The sequence below is a fragment of the Octodon degus genome, unplaced genomic scaffold (assembly GCF_000260255.1).
Source record: "Octodon degus isolate 3935 unplaced genomic scaffold, OctDeg1.0 scaffold00003, whole genome shotgun sequence".
Lineage (NCBI taxonomy): Eukaryota > Metazoa > Chordata > Mammalia > Rodentia > Octodontidae > Octodon > Octodon degus.
This window is the reverse complement of record NW_004524579.1, coordinates 36976112-36997468: the sequence shown is the minus strand read 5'-3', so window position 1 is coordinate 36997468 and position 21357 is coordinate 36976112. Positions and strand designations below refer to the sequence as shown.

Sequence of the window (21357 nt, the reverse complement as noted above, 5' to 3'; positions counted from 1 at the left end):
GTTCTAATGGTGTTTGTAAATAGGATCTCAAGTCCGCATCTTGTACAGCAATTAACCACTAAGAAGAATATATGCAGTGTGTTATTTGTTGAAACTGTACTTCTGATTTGATTTGAAACTGTCTCATTGCTATCTGTTTATCAATAAAATTTAAAAAAAAGAAGTAAAAATATCAGATCCTTCAATTTAAATACCCAGTCCAAAAATGGGCATCTGGAATGAATAGATACTTCTCAGATGAAGAAATAGAATTGGCAAATAAATATATGAAAAAATATTCAATATCACTGATTATTTGAGAGATACAAATTAAAACAATCGTGAGGATTGCATCTCACTCCAGAAAAAAATGGCTATCAGGAAATCAACCAATAGCAAATGCTGGTGGGGCTGTGGGGAAAATGGTGGAGTCCCACAGTTGGTGGGAGTGTGGACTGTGCCACCACTGTGGAAATCAGTGTGGAGAATTCTTAAAAACCTAAAGCTAGAAGTTCCATTTGACCCAGCTAGTCCCCTTCTTGGTGTCTTCCCCCTAAAATTAAAAGCATGACAGCACAGTGCTATATGCACACCCATGTTTATAGCAGCAAGGTTTGTAATAGCAAAACCTTTGTTTGTCTTGGAAACAACCCAAGTGTCCATCAACTGGTGAAAGATTTTTTTAAATACAATGGAGTACTGCACTGCTATAAAGGAGAATAAAGTTGAGCCCTTTCTAGCTAAATGGATGTACTTTGAGACTATACTCTCAAGTGAAATAAATAAGACACACATGTTCAAATATCGCATGGTTTCTCTGCTGTGAGAAACTGAAAGTATAAGTAAGGACCACAATGTATAATAGATATTTGGAAAAAGGGGAAAAAAATGTGCCAATGGGAACTAGGGAGGGGGTGGGGAAAGGAAGGGAGGGGGAAAAGGGAATAGAAGGAAACAATGGAAGCAAAGTTTTTGTAAATAAGGAGGGGAACATGGGGTGAAAGGAGGAGAGTGAAAAAAGAAAAACTAAGGGCAGGGATGTGGCTCAGTGGTAGAGTTCTTTCTTTGCATGCACAAGGCCCTGGGTTCCATCCTCAGCACCACACACATGCACACACACACACACACACACACACACACACTATATTGTTGCCATATGATGAATGTTATCATTATGTATACCTAAAATGTACTAATAAAAGTATTTTTTTCAAAAGTAAAATTGAACAATATTTGCCCATGACAAATATACAATTAAATTGTTTTTAGTGTAGCTGCAGAGTTGTACACATACCCTGAAGATGACCTTATCAGGTCAGGCGTGTGGTCCCTCATCTGCACCTTACTCATCCCTCCCCTTGCTTCTAGTCACTCTGCATGATTTTGCTCTTACTTTTCAGGTCTAATGTTTTCCCCCATGTCCACGGTTCTCCTCGGACTGATCCCCCTCGTGAGCGACCTACAGGGCTTTAGCCTGCGTTGCCCACACCCTACTTCCCTGACCCATCTCTTCTCCTAGCTATGTCTCTGCAGGGCATTGAGTGTAGTTTCTTCCTGTTAGTTCTGCAGCTCAGTCTTGTCCTTGTCCTTACATGAAGATGCCAGTTCACCAAGGATCAGGACTGAGAAATATTCTGCTCAACTATAGCTGTACTGTGTTTTAGGATGTGAAGAGATTGAATTCAGTCAGCTCATCTTCAGAGAAGACTTCCTCAATGACAGCTACTTTGGGGGCCGCCTGCGTGGCCAGATTGCCACAGAGGAGCTGCACTTCGGGGAAGGCGTGCACCGCAAGGCCTTCCGCAGCACAGTGATGCAGGGCCTCACGCCTGTCTTCCAGCCTGGCCATGCCTGCGTGCTCAAGGTGCACAATGCCATAGCCCACGGGACCAGAAACAATGATGAGCTAGTCCAAAGGAACTACAAGCTTGCGGCCCAGGTGGGTCTGTCTACCCAAAGGCATACGTGAGGTGTGAGAGTTACCTGCATTGATGTGAGGTGAAGCTCAAACTCAGGATTGAGGGGAATATCTCCAAAAGGTTGATTTTCTTCTTTTGGACTGCAGATTCAGGCTGAATTCTGGGAGTCACTTCTAAGGCCTCAGAATTCATTTCTTGGCCTCAGGCCAGCCTGTTGGGATTAAGCCAAAGCCTTGAGAGACCTTACCAGCTTGGACCCTGGTGGTGCTCATCTCTCTCTCTCTGGGAAGCCCCAGGAGGCCCCTCAGGTTTGGAATCTACTTGATCAGTATGATGTTATGGAAGATAGAGGTTCTAAGCAACATTAGGTGGCAGCACCCCCAAGGATTTCCAAAAGTCAGCATTAAGTTCTTTCATATTTTCTTGGATATTTATGGCAGGGGGGCAGTGAGCATGCTCAGGAGAGTCATGATTGTCCTATTTCCTGCTTTCCTCAGTTTGGTTTAACATTAGTCTTACACCGTGATGAGAGATTGATCCCCAGCTCTAGCTAAATTTTCACTTTTCTCTAGTCACAGAACTTGAGGACAGAGGGAAAGACCTGGGAAGGGAGTTAAGAAGGGAGAGAAGGGGCAAGAAGGATCTGCTTCTCGCTGCTTCCCCCTGCCCTGCTATACATTCCAGTACTGCACATCAGAGTCCTGCCAGTAAAAGAAAAGTCATGAAGTTGGAGTTTTCTTGGACCATTTCTTCATTCTGAATATTGTAATATACATAACTATATACAGTTTTTCACTTAGTGACCAATTAGTTTAGCCATCTAGTTGCAGAAATGTAACTCAGTCATGAAATGTGGAATATCTGTCATCCAGGTACCCCTGAGGCTACAGACCACTGACTTAGGCCTGGATGACCTTCACATCTCAGAGTTCCTTTGTAGTTGACCAATTCTAGGTTGCAATCATTGCAGCTTCAGGAGCAGGAGGTGTACCTCAGGGGTAGAGCTTTGGCCCAGCATGCATGAGGGCCTGAGTTCAATTCTCCACTACTACAAAGGGAAAAAATTGTTACTTCTGTGACTTCAACCAAGGGATGAGTCTCGGAAATCCAATGGCTTGTCTTGACTTATATTGGAAATCCTCTAAATAGCCTTACTGGGCAATGCCCTGCATTCTAATCACTTGGCTTTCCCTTATATTTGGGTGTTATAGGAATGTTATGTTCAAAATACTGCCAGACACTATGCCAAGATCTATGCTGCAGAAGCACAGCCTCTGGAAGGCTTTGGAGAAGTACCAGAGTAAGTGTTCTGTCCTGGCTTGTGTTACTGTCTGGCTTGCTGGGACTTGAAAGACCTGGGCTGGGGAGTGGGAGGATAAGGACCTCTTGGTGAACTGTTTCCTTGGCTCTCTGTCTATAAGCTACATGAGGGCTCATAGAGCTACTGTCTGTTTTTTGTTTGGTCTCCAGAAGCATCCAGAATGATTCCTGATAAATAAGTACTCTATGAATAAATATTAATGTGGATGGCTGGATAATGAGTAGAATCAATAAATGTCATGCTAAATAGAAAAGTATCTACTCTTATGGAAATTATATTGTCTAAAAACATAAACATAAGACATAAGAGACTATCCCAACAGTGTGATGAAAGTAAGGCATGGTGACATTGCAGGAAGAGTGGAGTGAGTGACCAGAAACACAGCTCTGGAAATCCTCCAGAGATGACTTTTGTTGGGATTCTGCTCAATAAAAACAAAAACAGGAGCGTGAAGATTAAACTAGAGTCTTGGAAAGGGCGCAGGCAAGTCGGAGGTAGGAGCTTGACTGGCTTCTGCAGCATCTGAGAAAAGAGCCCCCTCCTTCGAGAGAGATGTGGATGTTTTTTCCTACAAAAAACAACAAAAACAACACTTTCCCTTCCTTACAATGGGAGACTTTGTGGCCACACGAATGGTCATAATATATGGAGGGGTTGGTGTCCTCAGGAGGCCAGGGGGTCAGACTCCATATTCAGAAAACCTAACTCAGAGTATTCTACTACAGGAGTGTGCATGCACAGACACACACGCGTGCACACACGCACGCATGCACACACACACACACACACACACACACACACACACACACACACAGAGCTGGCCTAGTACATTTCCCACCTTCTCTGAAAACCATACTGTTGAAGCAGGGTTGTTCCTAGGCAGAAGGCCCTGAGGCTCTGGACCCCTCTGTCACCACCCCCACCCCACCTTTCTGTCACCATCTCACCCTGCCCCACCCCACCCCACTCCACCCCTTATGTTTACTTTCAGACAATGAAGCAGCCAGGAGCAGTTCTCTTTTGGCTGGGATCTGCAGGAGAAAACTGTGGGCACTTTGTAGCTTCTGATTTTGAATTCATGAATATCAATAGAGTCATATTGCTTATGCAAATAGCATCCCACTGGGCAGAGGGACCAAGCTAATTAAGAACCTGAATAATGCCCAGCCCTTGCTTCTGTGTGGATGTTTTTCTCACAAAGGTTGCAGAATTCATAACCCAGACCAACTGTGAATCATTTTGCTTTATGGAAGGGCCCACAGATTGCAGGGGTCCTCTGAGGGTTCCCTGGATCCTGCAATGGCCAAGGTGACTTCAGAGGTGTGCAGCAGAGTCACTGTCCCTAAAGTGCCCTGTCTCTTCCGGCTGTTACCTGAAATTTCCTTAACCGGACAGAGCTTTTGTCCTAAAATCAGAAAGAGAGCTTTACAGCCAGAGTGCTTAACTTTGGCTTTTTCCTCCACCTGGGATGTTCTTGCTTTAAACATCCTCATGGCTTTCTCCTGAAGGTCTTTGCTTATTTGTCTTTTATTGATTAGCTAAGACTTCTCTGGCCTCCCTTCCCCACCTTGCACTGCTGATCTCTCCACTGCTTTATATTCTCACTGTGCAGAGCACTCAGCACTGGGCATATATTTGCTTATTTCTGTCTCCTTTGTTTACATGTAAGATCCAAGAGAACAAGCACCCGTTTTCTTTACTGCTGTTTGTGGAAAAGTGCCTGACCCTTAGAGGCCACTGCTGAGCATTTGCTGAATGAAAGAAAGACAAACAGATGAATGGATGGATGAAAAGGAAGGGAGGGTGGGTGGGTGCCAGGGAGGCTGTACAGACATCTGCGTGGATTATGGTCACGGAACAATGGGTTATTAGGCTATGACTATAATGAAGACATTCATTTACAAACAATTGGAGTTAATCCCAAGGGCGAAGTTCTAACCAACTATGGACATAAGTAAAACCAGAAATGCATCTTATTCATTATATAGTGTTTGGGGGAGAATTTTTAATTTTCAATCCAGTGGATAGGATGAAGGTGTAACTCAGCGGTAGGGCACTTGTGTAAGTATGGTAAGGGCCCTAGGTTTAATCTCTAGTGTGGAAAAAAAAATCGAATGGAACTCAAGGACCCCGGTTTTGCTTTTGAAGGTGAGGATAAAATGTCCTAGAAACTTTTCTTCACAATTGGGAACTTGATGTGTGCTCCTGTTCACCCCTTTGCCAGGATCATTCCTATTTTTCTTATCCATCGGCCTGAGAACAATATCCCATATGCAACAGTGGAAGAAGAGCTGATTGGAGAATTTGTCAAGTATTCCATCAGAGATGGGAAAGAAATAAACTTCTTGAGAAGAGAATCAGAGGCTGGTCAGAAATGTTGTACCTTCCAGCACTGGGTCTACCAGAAAACCAGCGGCTGCCTCCTGGTCACAGACATGCAGGGTGAGAACAGCTGGTTCTGGGCTGCAGGGACACTGAGGCTCTGGGATGCCCCTACGGGAGGGAAGGAAGGGACACAGGGGAAAGAAACTCCCAGCCTGCTAGATGTCAGGTAGGACTGTGGGTTCTCTAAGACTGAAGAATGAATTTTAGGAACAATGGAGGTTGAGAGCAGAATATATTTATTGGGGGAAAGAAAGCTCCTGTCTGAGACAAGGCCAGAAGGAGGAGCTCAGTGGATTGCCAAGGACCCTGCCTTTCCCAGGGAATTTTATAGCTCAAATCCACAAGGTGAGGTGGGTCCTAGGCAAGTAAAAATGGGAAATTAGAAGGTGGGCATGAGATGAGACAAAACTATGGTCCACGGATAAGATTACAAACATAATTGCTCAGGTAAAATTGATTAAATTGGGTTCAAATGGGGAAGCAAGTCATGTAGCAAGTGGGCATGAATACAGAACAGGGGCTTTTCCTGTAAGGGGCTGTGCCAGTGCCTCTTTCTGGCTTCCTCAGTGATAGGTACCTACTTAGAATATCAATCCTTGATGTTTATCCTTAGGAAGTATGTGGGTGCGTTCATTTTTCTTGAAGTCTGGCTCCCACAGTCCCCAGGTATCTTTCCTCCTGCCCTGGCGCCCCCGCCTCGAGGGCCCAGCACTGTGGCTGTGTGTAATATTTCTAACAGCCTCCTACAACAGCACGGGGTTAGGAAGTACAGCTAAGGAAGAGCAGGCAGCCAGCAGGGCGCATGAGCACATAGCCCACTCCTGAGGGGGGCGCCGGAGCTTACTGTGCTGGACCTGTGCAGGGCACATTTCCCAGAGTCACCTGCCACGGAGTGAGGGATCTGGGGGGTCGGGCCCCAGCTTCCAGGGGCACGAGCTGGTGATGGCGACTATGACTCCCCTGCATTTGCCACCAGCCGCATGGTCAAGCCAGGGTGGGCAAGGCATGAGCGGAGGACGTCCTTGGGTAAAGAAACGCCGTTCATATCCCAGGATGCTAAGGTTTGGCTGTGGCGAGGCGCGGAAGAGCAAGGCTGCCGCACCGCTTTGCAGGGGTCGACCTCCGGGTAAATGACTCTCAGTCTCTGTGCCTCTGCATGTAGGGCATGGGGTTTCCGTGAGGGTTAAGTGAGGTGGTAAAGTGCAGCATTGCCACACAATAGAATGCTCTCTACTCTGAAATAATTATAGACGTAAGAATTTACGAAAATATACAGAGAAGTCCCCATGGACTCCTTCACCCAGATTTGATAGCTAATCTTACATAACTATAGCCCATTTATTGGTGCAGTGTAATTAACTGTACTATGGACTACTTAGTTTTTATATAGCTTTTTTATTCTATAGTACGTGCTCATTTATTCTATTGAATCTTCATAACAACATTGGAAAGATAATATTAAATCCCATTTTGCAGATGAGAAAATGGAGAATCGGAGGTAGTGATTTAATTGCTGCCACATAGCTGGGAAGAGAGGCCCAAGACTCAAAGCCACAATTTCTGATGCCGTATCTTAAGCTTTTCCCATCAAACTACAAATTAACAAATTGGCAAGAGTAACTTCTGACCTTTCCTAGTTTCTCTGTATGTTAGGGGGGTGCAGTGTGTGCTGTCTTCCTCCTCCTGGGCCCTTGGAGAGTCTCCCTGCAGGCCGACTGGAATATGAGCTTCACTGTCTTGCAGGTGGGCTGCTTTGCAAATTTAGGGCACTCACATCTTCCCATCTTTTGAAGAGACATGACTACCACTCTCATGCACCCAGAGCGTGGTCTTAGTGGATAGCTCTCGGTTCAGACTCTGGCTGTGAAAGCCTTGCTGTCCCCCCATCTTTTCTTCTTCAGAGTTAAATTTCCATTAAGTATAGTTTCTCTCCTGAAAAACAACACCCTGGAGCTTCATGCATGGTGAGTTTTGCTTATAGGCACAAGTTAAAACTGTACAGGAATGTTACATTTCTCTGTAAATGACATGGTGCTGTAGTATTTCAGGATGGTGTTTATTTACTCTCTTCTGAGAAAATTCATTTTATTGTCTTTGTCATTCTCTGGGCAATGTGTTCACTTTTTATAATTGTACATAGACACTGAAATTAGGATTAAAACAAGCAAAAAAAAAAAAAAAAAAAACAAGCACGGAATGGAGTCATGACTTTCTCAGATTCCTGTAAATTATCCAATTCCTGGTGCACTGGCTTGTTTATAGGACTATGGGGAGGACTGTTGGTTTGTGGAATAAAAGACCAGGCTGTGATTGACAATTAAGACCTGTGCACGGTGACAAATGCTGCTGGGCTTCCTAAGGCCATGTCACTGAAAAAAACCCGAAAGCTCAAATTCTAGAGAACAGCCTTCTGACACTGCCAACTTCCTTCTCTGCATCAGAAACAATCTGTGAATTATTGTGGCCCTCAAATCAGCTTGCCAGAAGCCTTCCAGGATTTAGTTAATTGGTTCCTAGTGATTGTGAATAACTTTGGTTGAATTGGTGACAAATTATTAAATCAAGAGAGTGGAGTTTCTTTGTAAATACTATATTCTCTTTTTCTAAATTGAAAACAACAGCTGATAATTATGAGAAAGGAAAAGCAATTCTCCAAGTTTAAGAACTTTTTGCCAAATGACTTTTTTTTCTCTCTTTTTTTCCCCAAAGTTTTATTGATAAACAGCAATGAGACAGTTTCAAATCAAATCGGAAGCCAAATGACTTTTTGAAAATTGAGTGCCTATGTGGCTTAGAGCTATCAATTTTATTTTATTTTTGAGCTATCAATTTTAAATACAACTTTCCATGAAACATGATATCCAGAGAGGACTTTCAAATTTGGTGTCTTTTTCTAAAACATAGACCTTGTAATAAAAGCTACGCGAAGCATTTCTACATGTGTTCAAGTTATTAGATGCTTTGAAAGAATGTGATGAATTAGTTACCAACTGTGAAAGAGGCTTTTAAAATGCTCACTGGCTCCCCCGAAGTGCCATGTCTAATTTAGTTCACAGGTGCACTGCAGAAAAGGTGGCTCATTGCTTCTGGCTGACTAACCAGTCTGAATGGCAACACGTCCTGTATTTTTGTTGTGATACAAGCAAACACTGCTGAACTGAGTGTTAAGCTTCAAGCTTTCCTTTCTTGGGCCTCTGGGATGGAGAAGCACAAAATTAGCTTGCAGTCAGATCTGATCACCCCTGGTTGGCTTTGGGGGGACACTGGCTCCTTCCACAGAGCAGGCTGACTGTTCTGCGGCCAGGTCAACTACCAATGGCAGGGACAGTGTTGCTTTATAGGCCAGCCCATGTAGGACCAGAATGAAAAGCGGGCAGTGAGTGGGGCACTGGCACAGTGCCCAGCAAGTCAGACACTGATGGGGCAGCATTGTGGATGCTGTCCTGCACTAAGCATGGATGGCATGGGGAGGGCCACTGAGACTGGGCAGGTGCCAGGCGAGAGTGGCAGAAGAGATACCTGATGAGAGCAAGGATGCTAGAAAGGCCCAGAGGCTTACTCAGGGATTAGACAGGTGTCTCCCTACTGCAGAAGCTGAGGGAAGCTCTTGTTCTCCTCACTACAGAAGACCACAGACAGTGGATTATTCATTCTCCTTGTATTCCCGGCTCCCTCCCTCCATATTCTCCCAACTGCCCTGCTGGAAAGGCAGGAGTACCATGACTCTTGTGCTTGAAACTCCACCAGGGACATCCCTGGTGCTCCACTGGGCCCCAGAGGGAGCACAGTGAGTGCCTGCTCTGTTGCTTTGCTTCTGGTAACCTCCCCCCAACCACCACTCAATGGATAGAGATTAAGACAAGTGTCAAATAGGTTCCAAGTGCAGGTGGCCCCAGACTGCTGGCCAGAAGTCTTATTTATGTCAGAAATTGTTTTTCTAAATTTGAAGCTGGCTTAGAAAACGTCAGTTCTGATGGGCAATTGGACATTTTCCATCTTTAAGGAAATACGCAATTGCATATCAGGACTTTGGCTTTGACCTGAGCAGATGTCCCCTTGAACCTTCTTGCTGTTGACACTGAGCACTGTCGTCTGTGTCCACAACTCCTTCTATTGTGTAATCATTTCCACTGTGGATGACCAGAGAGGGAACCAGACCTAACCCAGAGGCAGAACATTTCTGGTGAGACAGCGCATGGGGGTGACAAGCCTCAGATACATCATGGAGCAGCTGCCTCCCTCCCCTCTCCTGGGGGTGGTGTAAGCCAGGCTTAGCTTGACTCCTGGGGCACTGCCGTCAGAGGTCTGTCCCCCCCTCCCCTTCGTCACCCTTTCCCTAGGCAGTGCAGGCTGGCGAGGCTGTCAGCTCCGGGGGTGGAGGCAAGGAGGAAAGTGTGTTTACGCAGGAAGGGATGTGATGACAGAGCTGTCCTTACGCCTTACTGAAAGATCCCAAATAACTCAAACTCCATCTTTACTCTCTTTCCCCATAGGTGTAGGAATGAAGTTAACAGACGTTGGCATAGCAACGCTGGCTAAAGGGTGAGTAGGGAGAAATCAAGTGCCTGTCTTAACCCTGGGTTTCCAAACCCCTTCCAGGCAAACGCCTTTAGACTGATGTGGGCAAAGTGGATTTCTTGTCCCCACCGCGGCTGACAAATGTTCTCGGGATGAGTTCATTTCACTTCTCTCACTTACATAAAATATTTATGGACTTTGTTCTTGCAAGGAGACACATTTGTTTCCTAACTCTGAAACAAACAAGCACATTTGCTTTCTTGCAAGCACATTTTGAGATTACTTTCAGGGGTGTCATGAAAGGAAAAAAAATACCAGCATTATTGAGGTGTCTTTTAAATGGGGTATTTTATTATTCTATGTTTAATATCTTCGTTATTAAAAAGCTTCCTTAAAATGTCCTCTTTTTTGTGCAGTTGGGCACAGTGAATTCAACTTGTATATTTTTCACTTATTTTCCCCCAAAAGGTGGCTGACAACACCCAGGGTGATTATTACAGGAGCTAAGAAAGTATGCAGTTGTTACTTGTGGTTGCTGGTGGGTTTGTTTCCCCAGTTAAGAGGACGGTGGTGGTGCTGAGTCACCAGCCCAGATGATGCTGTAGATGATGCTGTATTCTACCGGCTGTCTTTTTGACAAACTGTGCCTTCTTGCTGTTCTACTTTATCCCCACCAAGGAGAAAGCAGGCTATGTATGGTTCTTGGCACGACTGAAATTCCACTGGACTTGCCATTGACTTTGTACCTGGCTGCTCTTCCCACAAGCTAAGACAGTCTTCGAGGAGGCGAGGGTCCATAGCCATGGCAGGTGTGGCTTATTTTAAAATGTACATTTTCTTGTTCATTGGGTGTAGCAAGGCTGACAGATCACAAGGGGACTACTGCTAAAGAGGAGGAGACACAGGAAGCCTTTGGTTAGGGGGCCCGCAGAAAGCTCTGGGTCATACAGGCAGCAGAGGAGATGGGACAAAACACAGGCAAGAGCCTTTAGGATGCTTTTTTTCTGGAAGGAATAGGCCCAGCAGGGTCAGCAGGCTTAGGATAGGCTAGTTTGAGTTTTCAGTGGGCTCAGGTACCCAGGTGGCCCGCTTCCTGCTTTGGGGTGACTAGGGAGGTAGAGGGTCATCTGAGTGTGAGATCCTGAAGAAGGTGGTGGATGTGGGCACAGGGTGGGAGGTCTCTATGCTGCAAGTGTCCTGAGGCCATGTCACCTGGCTTCAGGACATGTCCAGGAATCCGCTGGCTCTGATGGGGGCAGTCTGTCTAGGGTCAGTAAGGCCCCAGATGTCAGAGCATCAGAAATGCAGAAAATAAAACAAAGCGATGACTGCAGCTCACTGGCCTGTGACTGGGCATGGCTCAGCTCCGCAAGCTGTCTGAATAGTTCAGAGGATGGGCATCTGCAATGCTTCAATAAATATATTAGTTTTCAGCTTTAGTGAAGTTTGGAAAAAAAATAGAGGGATTCAGACAAGTGAAAAGGGCCCATACTTCTTTTCGACCTTGAACTCAAAAGTCAAAATTTTCACTAATTGCACAAAGCTCTGAATTGGACTTTAGAAAGAAGATGCAGCTTGGACATCTTTCTCTGATGTGATTCCTTCTGAAAACACAGCTCAGCAACAATAAAATTTAATGTTGGGCTTATCTCCCATATGCCTCGCCAGTGGTGCCCGGAAGCCATAGGCTGCGGGGGAGCTCGGTCCTGGGCTGGGCTTGGGAAGAAACACATCAGGTAGGGTCATGATTCAGGGGAGCAGGGGCACTACAGAGGCACTACAGAGGCTTCATACACATCTCAGCTGGGCACTTCAGGATCTTCAGGTGGTGGCCTTGCTCCTGGGCATCTTAGTCTGTACTACCTGATGAGGGATGTGACAGAAGTCTGTTGTCTGGACACATTTCTTTTTTTTGCTCCGAATTCCTTCAGGGCAGGTTTCACTGGCTTCAGTTGTGGGGATCGAACCACAGCAACCTGAGCCTGACTGCTTTGTTGAAGCAGCCACTTAGAGCTAAGGGGCAGGCCCCCAACAAATTTCCATTTAGAAGCATTTCTATTCAAAAGACAAAATAAGAAAGCCTCTGAACCCCACAGGCAATTCCCAAAGGGAAATTTAAACACTCAGTGTTTTTCTTTGCAGGACTTGACACACAGTGGAGGCAGCAGCTAGGACAGGTTTGAGTCTGGCTTCCCACCATGGCAGCCAGATGGGCGTTCAACTTTACGTGCTGGAAGCCACTCAGGTATAGAGTGGGGACACCCAGCCTTGTAGACCCTGAAGCTTGGCATGAGCCAATAAATACTAGTTTTTTGTTGATGTTTTTTATTTTTGAAACAGTGCCTGTCTGTTGAGGCTGACCTTGACTGAACTGTGTAGCTGGCCTTGAGCTTTCTCCCAACTCCTGGCCTCAGCCTCCCGGGTGATGGGGTCACAGGTGTGTGCCACCATGCCTGACTGCCATAAGTGCTATTTTTCTTTTTCCTCTCAAGCCTCAGCCTGACACCAGAACAGGCAAATTTCAGGCCAGTATTTAAAACAAATTTCTACCCAAATAAAGCAGAAACCTACCCAAGAAGTTCAAAAGTTAAGATGAACTTAAGACTGTGATGGTTCAAGATGTCTTTTAAGGCCCATCGGCAGCTCCCTGGAACCCTGACCATCTGTGAGCTTCCCATGGCACTTCTTTTTCTCCTCCTAATTTAAAAAGAAATCCAATCCCTTGGCAGTGTTCTCAGCTTTAATGTGACTTAGCTGGCCTGGGATAGCTGCCCAAGACCCATTAGAAGAGAGGATGGCTGAGCCCAGCCAGTGCTGCCTATTGGTGTTACTTACCACTTTCCCACCCAAGGCGGAGTGGGAGAGGGGAGGGGAGCAGCCCCAAAGGGATTCTGCTGCCTTGGGGCTTTTAGAGGAATATTACATCATCCTGTCCATTTTTTAAAAATTTTCTTTAAGAGTTGAAAGCAAAAAATTGAAAGAAAAGTAACATTTTTTAAAGTCATAGATTCCTCCCCCCCAAAAAAAAACCCCTAACTACCTTAGAAGCCTATTCTGAAAATCTGATTGAAAGGGAAGCATTTGCCATGGGAGGGGAAGGGATAGTTGAATGGCCCCTTTACAGATTCCTGGGAACCCCTGTGATCAGAGTGAAATCCACCCCCAGGATGGTTACAGGAGAGAGAGGCAGGGCCGGAGCTGTCCTAGGAAGGACAAGCAAGGACTCGCCACTTGAAGGAATGGGCACTGGAGCAAAGTGTGGCAGTGGACTTGGGAGGTGCTCAGCTTTAGGGGCCCTTTGCATCCAGGATGGGAAATGTTTAGGAAGGAAGCGAGGGATAGCAGGAAGCGAAAGGAGAGTAGTAGCGCCTGTGGGCGACTTCCTGTCTAGGAGAGCAGCTGGATGAGATACCATTCCCCAAGCTTGGCTAGCTCAAGGTAGGAAAGAGGGAGATTGGTGCCTGGCGGTGCTCAGCTGTGGGAAGGGCACCCCTAGAAAGCAGTGCTCCGTGTCACTTAAAGAAAATGTTCCCCACCTCTCATGCTGTATCCCCATACGCAGAGGCTGACTTGTTCTCTCTTTCAATGAAGTTAAAGGTTGTGATGCTATTTGGAGAGTAAACAAGTTGTTTCTAATCTCTGAAAACACAGAACAATCATGATTCATTCACTTCAATTCAACCTTCCTCAGTAGTGCCACCCCTAAACAGAAGGCCTCATGGGTCCCTGGGGCCAGCAACAGGACGATGTCTGCAGGTGTGGTGCCTGTACCTCAACATCTTTCATCTTTGGCAACATGGAGTACAAAAGTATGGCAAATAGGATTCTTTTGCCATCCAGTAATCCATTGTCCAGATAGATCCAAGGTACTAATTGTAGCTTTGTACATGTTTCTTTTTCCTGTTCGTTTCTGGGGCCTTCACTGAGCTATATCCCCAGCTCATTTTTATTTTGGAAACAGGGTCTCATTAAGTCTTGGAGTTGCCCAGGCTGAACTTGAGCTTGAGATCCTCCTGCCTCAGTTTCCCAGAGTGCTGCGATTACAGTACAGGTGTGTACTACCTGCCTGGCCTGAACACATTTCTGATTTGAAACTGTTCGGCCACGTAGAGTTCTCTGAGGGAGACAAGGCAAAATGTTGACTGTAACTGGAGACTTGAAAATTCAACCTGGGCAACCCCAAACAAGCTGAAGCAGTGGGGAGCAGACCTGCACATTGGCCTGGGCCTTGCGAAAAGGGAATGTGCCCCCCTCCAGCGGGCTGGCAAGTTCCCTGGAGAGGGCGGCTCTGTGATTCAGCCACCAGAGGGCAGCAGAGCCAATACTTTGCCCTCCGAAGTCTCGCAAGCAACAACCAGTTGGTAGGTTGAAGGAAGATAGAGAGAAGTACTTGAGCACTTTTCTACTTAGTCAGCAACCAGTAGACTGAAATCGGGTGGATCAACAACCACTAAGGACACCCAGTGTGGCTGCCAGCCGGCTTGGGCCATCCTGACCCTGGAGACACTAAGGCTTACGGATGCGTGGCCAGGATCAGGTACCACAGACGTGGAAGGGCGTTCAGGGGACCCCGGATGACATAGCGAGGGGCTTATTCCCTGTAGAGGGGCCAATGGGGGGGTGACAAGGACCCCCACACGCCGCAGACAGCTGCATTGAGAAGGAAGGCTCTGCTGGTCTGCCGCCCAGCTCCAGCCCTCTAAACTACATTGGAGAAAGAAGTTTACAGCAGACGTTTGCGGTGGCCATGCTGAATTCCAGAGGAAAGACTGTCCGCAGGGTCAGCAGCAGCCCGCTGTGGGGCCCTCGCATGTGCGCAGGCCGGTAGCGGCAACAATGGCAGTCCAGATGTTTGACCCAGTCCACGTCCCGGATGCCAGGGAGGTGAAGGGCCCAAACCACCTCGGTGATGGGCCCACGTGGAGTCTCGCCTGCAAGGTCTCACTCCTGCACAGGCTGGTGTGTGAGGGGCGATGCCAGGCAGACTGTTTAAAGCAAAACATGAATCTGCCAGCAGGGGTGGAACAAAGGGACCTTGGAACAGGATTTCCTGGCATCTTTGGAATGTGTCTCAGATCAGGACTCATGCAACTCTGGGGCACCAAATAGCCTAGCTTCTGCAGGGTCAGGTCCCCGGGGACCCATCAGCCCGCAAACCTGCTTTCTCATGCTGTGCCACAGCCGGCTACGAGGAAGGAGAGTGTGTCCCGCTTTAGTCTGACAGAGCCATTCTGCCTAGAGCTACTTGAGAGGATTGATGTGGACAGGTTTTGCCACTGAGTTACTCTGGAGGTGCACAGGGCAAAACATCACGCATGCATGTGTGTGTGCATGTGCACTCGTGTGTGTGCATGTGTGTGCTTGTGTGTGTGTGTGTGTGTGTGTGTGTGTGTGTGTGCATGTGTGTGCTTGTGTGTGTGTGTGTGTGTGTGTGAATGTGTGTGTGTCTTAAGGGCACCAGATGCCTACTGAAGGCAGAAGGGAAGTAGCCTACAGAGAGGAAACAAGGGACCAACTGCCGCTGCTCTGGCGGAGCAGCCACTGCCCTGAGGGTGCTGGAGCTGTTAATGAGAAAGGCCTGCCACCAGCCCGCAGCACCCTGGAACTGAGGCCTCGCCTGCCCCTCCCTCGAAGCCGGCAGCCAGCCAGCGTTCTTCTGGCCTGCGACATCTTCCACAGTCTGTGCCTGACAGGAAAGCCGACGCACTTCTCCCTCACCCTCCCTGCCTGGGGCCCCTTGTGTGCACTCCCAGCTGCAGAGAACGCAGGCCTTTGGGGACCAGCGGGCTTGGGACAGTGGCAGACCTCACAGCGCTTAGCTGAGAGGTGTCTTCCCTCCAGCGTTCCCCCTCAGCAGCTCTCCCCTCAGCTCCATCAGATAAGGAAGTGAATGTGTGCTTCCTGCCTACTCACGGAGCAGAACCAACACCACCTAATATGGGGAAACGACTGATTCTTTGGGGCCCCTCTCTGCTCTCTTCCTGAGGCCTCCTGCTGCGGAGACCCTTCAGGTGTGGAGGTGCTTTCAGAAGCAGGGCGAAGAGGAATGAATTCTGCTGGTGTGGAGGGTTCTAGAACGCTGCTGCCAGCAGCTGGGACAAGAGCACCTTCCTTTCTCTTTTGCAGAAGGAAGGGACTTACAGTGCTCTGCTTGTTTCCAGCCGGGTGGGTGTCAGAGAAGACAGTGCCAGGATGGTTTCCATGGAGGCAGCCTGGCTGCTGCTTAGATAGAGGCAGAGGGAGGAGCTACAGGGGTGGATGATCAGGGCAGAGTGTGCAGGAGCTGGAGAGAGGGGGCCTGTAAGTGGCAGGAGAGGGCTGAGTTTGTTCCAGCAGAGACAGAATATTCTGTTCTGGCACTTCTTTGACTCATCTGATTTGCACTCTGGGTGCAGGAAGCAAGGGCCGACCACTAAGGGGCCACTTGGATAGGCCCAGGGAGGGGTGACAGTGGCCAGAACTGGGTGCCCCAGAGTGCCAGACTGGTTGCCATGGCCCCCTGCAGAAACCTCCAAAAACCATGGATGAGATTTCCCTAAAAGTCTCAATGATTTTACAGAAATATCTTTAGGGTGACTATGAAAATAAGATTTCCACTGTCAGATTGTGTGGTGAGACTGTTGAACAGTTTGGGGAGGTTCTTGAGGGTGAACTTTCATAGGTTTTTGAACAGCTGATGGGCAGGGAAGGCATAAAATAGCATTTTAACAGAAGTGATACCAGAACATATTCTTGCAAAGCATCTCATAGAACCCTTGCTCCTAAAATCATATTTTAGGAAGTGACCATTTGCAGGGAAAAATGGCTGTGAAGCAGAAGCCACTTCACATGTGTCCTCTGCCTGTCTTCCTCAGAACACACCTCTGAACCTGTGTGTGTGTCACTCTGCCAGGTGAGCCCTGCGCCATCTTTTCACTGTGAGGCAATATGAGAAGCTGCACCTTTGGAGAGTCCACGGCACTCTACAGAATCCTGCCTCTGCTGGTTCACGCATCTGTCTGCCCAGCCAGATGGCTGCTTCCGGAAAAGAGCCACGTCACTCAGGGATCCATTCCAGTTTCCTCACAGGGTCTGCCATAGAGCTGGTGCCCCTTCAGTGAGGGAATGAATCAACAAATAGGAAGAAATGAAAGGCATTGATGAAATTTCAGGAACTACCACGTGTTTCTAGCGTGGAAGGATTCCCATGTCCTTCGCTTTCCATGTGGGTGACAGTCACAACCTTAGCTTTACAGCATGTGCACACCTGCACACAATGTGTTCTTTCTGTTATAGTGACAAAATAATGAAGAAAAACAACTTAAAAAGAGGAAAAGTTTTTCTCGCTCACAGTGTCAGAGGCTTTAGTCCGTGGCTGGCTGGCTTCATGGCTTTGGGCCTGTGACAGGGGCAGTCCCTTGTGCTGGAGCGCAGAGTGGAAGGAAATGCTGCCCTCATGGCAGCCAGGAAGCAGAGAGACAGGAAGAGGAGGGCACATCCTCAGTGAGCTAGCTTCCTCCCACCAGGCCCCACCTCTTGGCAGATCCATCCTCTTCCTATAGTGCCGTGGGGCTTTGGGAGACATTTCAGATCCAAGTTCCAGTGCACAAGTGTGTGCGTACACCCCTCCCCTCCCCCCAGAGAAGGGCTTTCAGTTCCTAATCTACATTCTCAAATGGGATTCCTTGCCTTATAATCATTCTTAATAAATGAAACATTTCTTGACTGAGTATATCAAACTAAAACTGTTTTAAATAGCTCTGGATTGCTTCTAAAAGGGTGACCAATGTGTGGGCAAATTTCTCTATAAGTTTTTATTACCATACCTCGATCTGTCCAAAAACTGTCTCTCCAGCACAGCCAGAACTGGATGTTCCTACATCTTTCCTTGCCCAGGGAATCTGGGAGCAAGTGAGCCGGGTGAGAGCCGGCCATGTTGTCAGACAGTGACATCTGTGTGCCTGAGAGTCTGTGCCATGCTTTATCAAGTTGAGAGGAGGGAGGAATCATTCAAAGTAAGAAACCGAGCTCACATAGATTCTCACACATAGTGAACATCAGGTCTTTGCTGAGTGAGGGCAGGGTTGTGGTAAGGCAGCTCTCTAGCTTCTCTCTGAGTATAGAATGCTACAGTATGATTTTATCAGAATTTTTTCCTCTGTCCTAATTTAAGTATAAAGACCTTTCCAAAGTCCAATGAAGACATGTTGAGTAGTTTATGTCCTTGCCTCCTGGGTTACTTGGGTCTTGTTAGAAATGAAGAACTTCAGACTCCATCCTGGACAGACTGAGTCCAGATTTGAATTTTAGCAAGAGGCTTAGATAATTCATATGCACCACTTCAACTCAGAGAGAATGATCTTTGGAAAAGGACTTCACTGAGTGATGTTCAGTGGAATACATTTATTATTCTGCTTCTGAAGACAGTGAGAGGATGGCTGTACATAAAGTGATGGGCTAGCAAGCTATGCTAGTGGAGGTTAAAGCTACAGAGATACAACTAGTGTGAAACTCAGCAGAGGTAAGGTTTCTAACAGTGGCAATGTGCAGGAGTCTCACATGCAAGGTTTTTATTCTAGCATTTAAATTCTTAGGACTGCCATAAAAATTGTCACAAATTTAGGGGCTTCAAATAATAGGAATTTATTGTGTCATAGTTGTAGAGGCTAAAATTTGAAATCAAAGTCTTGGCAGGACTGGTTTCTTCTCTGACAACTGCTTGCCTTCCTTGCTGTTCCGTGGCTTATGGATACATCAATGTAATCTTTGTCTCAAACATCACATGATAGTCTCCTTCAGTGTCTGTGTCTCCACACTTCTTATACAAACACCACTAATACTGGGCGAAGGGCCCACCCCACTCCAACATGTGCTCATCCTAAGTAACTGTACCCACAGTGGCATCATCTCTAAATAAGAGCACACTTTGAGCATCTGAGGATATGCCTTTTGAGGGGATGTACTTGACCCTGTGTCTCCCCAACAAGAAGACAGTGGTGAGTTTCTGTGGTTGTGGCCAAGAAGGGAATCTAGTTTTGTGGTCACCTCTGATCATGGGGGCAGCAGATAGCATAGGTTACAGGCACAGGTGGGTCACACAGCAGGAGGACTGTATTTACTACTGCTTGTGTAGATCAAAGTTTGGTGAAGCTGGACTTATATCCTTTGAGTGAATCTGAGGTCAATTGTTCTATAAACATAGGGCTGTTGCTCTGTTTTTCTTCTCAGGCAAGCCCAAAGGCCATAATAATGATTTCTGGTTTGAAAGATCAATAGGTCAAAGCAGAGACTCAACATCTTGGCTGAGACAGAGACTGAATTAAGACAGGAGAAAGATGCTTAACTCTTTAGATGCTGGGTAGCAAAAAAGAAAAAGAAAAAGTACATTTCAGAAAGCAGTGGGAGGCAACTTCATTTTTGTTTTCGGGGGAGAGGGGAGGCAACTTCAATACTGCCTGAAAGTCCAAGCTTAGGGCCCAGAACTTGACAGGGGAATTCTCTCATTTGCATGTGGTTTGATTGTGTCCTGAAGGCTTGAGAGCTTTGTATTTAGTCCCCACTGTGACGTTCTGGGGGCCATGGAACCTTCGAGAGGTGGGGTATGATGGGTGGTAAGTAGGGCATACGGTTTGGTCCTGGATTAATGCTGGACTCCTGGAATGAGTGAGTTCTCATGAGAGTAAGTTGTTATAAAGTGAAGCCCACCCACGTGCATGGCCCCTTCTGAACCAGGACACCTCCTTTCCACTTCTTTACAGTATTGTGTGCAGCCAGGGGACTCACCTGGGTGTTGATGTCATGGTGTTTAGACCTTCTTTATGAAGTTTCCAGCCTCAGATGTTTTGTTATAGCAACAAAAAAAGGATGATTAGTGAGGAGGGAAGTTGAGAAATGGGAGGTTTAGAAAAGCAAATTGCCCTGGGCCCAGATTAGGTTGCTCTGTGGAAGGGGCTCATATCTATGCATTTGTTACATGAGGAAAAGCGTCTCCTGGTCAGACATTCTAGGCATACAGGAGTGTCCTGGGAGAGGTCACAGCCTGTGGAGAGAAGATGCTCCTAGTTCCAAGAAGTGGTTCTAGTTCTCAGGGAGATGCTAGCAAGAGTCTGGAGAGATTTCCTCTCATGCTGCAGAGAGGCCCTGCAGGACTCCCGAGCGTGTATACCCTAGCCTAGGCTTACAAGGACTTTAGCAAGAAAGGGCCTCCCAGACGGTGCAGGGCTGCTTTTGCTCCAGGGCCTCACCATGCTTGTGCTCAGACATCTAAGTCAGCCTAGCTCATATTCTTGCTGCCTGCCTCTGGCTTTTCTGTAAGGATCTAAGAGAAAGGTTAAGTGAAGGAAAAGATGCTGCCAGATTCCTAGAATTGTAGGTTCCCAGGGGTTACCCAAAAGTCGTGTTCCTATAAGCAAGCCTTTCTTTTCCACCCAGAGGCCAAACCATTAGATGAGGATGTGCTTGTTATGCAGCATTAACCCTGAGCAGGGAGGCAGTGCTTAAGGGCACAGTGGCAGCCTTTCTGGGGGATCGCAGTAAGTTGTCTGAAGGTTTGAAAAGCCTCGTAATGGTCTTGACATAGATAACCAGTTGTTTCCCATGTGGTTAAACTGGGAAGCTTCCTCTGTTCATGACATTTCCAGTTTACCTGAGATGCTCAGGAACTGGTGTGAGGAAAAGGAGGCCTCCTCTGAGTGGTAGGGACGAAGCTTTCCACTATGTCTGACAAATGCAAGTGCAGCTGGCTTTGAGTCCCCTGAAAGAATGCCCAGGCATGAAGGAAACACAGATAGATTGACGTGTTGATCTTTTCCAGTATCTCCTGTGGAGGAAGATAGAGATGTAAAAATGACACATTTAGTAGAGGAATTTTCCCAAGCATGCTAGATTTGGCTTCTTTCTTTGGTTGACCTTTTCTTTAACAAATGAGCTTGGCTTTTATTTTATTTATTTATTCTTTGCAGTACTGGGGATTGAACTCAGGGTCTTGTGCTTGCCAGGCAAGCACTTATTCTACTGAGCTATCTCCCTGGCCCCTAGCTTGGCTTTTAGAATGTAGGTCACTTTTCCCAAGGAAATGGATTGTATGATCCTAGGGACAGAGGAGCTCGCTCACTGGGTGGAGAAGGAAGAGTGGTTTTGTAGCAAGCATAAAATTGTAGGCTTGCCTGGGGAGATTGCTCAGTAGAATAAGCACTTGCCTGGCAATCTCAGGGTCCTGAGTTCAATACCCAGTGCCACAAAAAAGAAAGGGAAGAA

The 21357-nt window shown here is 46.9% G+C and overlaps 1 protein-coding gene across 4 annotated transcripts in view; it reads left to right on the top strand.

The window, feature by feature from the left end:
- Alpk2 (alpha kinase 2) overlaps positions 1-21357 on the top strand; it is a 135252-nt gene that overhangs the window by 109985 nt on the left and 3910 nt on the right. For all 4 annotated transcript variants that reach the window (XM_023715306.1, XM_004623737.2, XM_023715304.1 and 1 more), the window contains 4 exons: positions 1644-1918; positions 3110-3198; positions 5444-5661; positions 10098-10146. In XM_023715306.1, coding sequence (XP_023571074.1) covers positions 1644-1918; positions 3110-3198; positions 5444-5661; positions 10098-10146 — 631 coding nt within the window. The remainder of the gene's footprint in view (positions 1-1643; positions 1919-3109; positions 3199-5443; positions 5662-10097; positions 10147-21357) is intronic.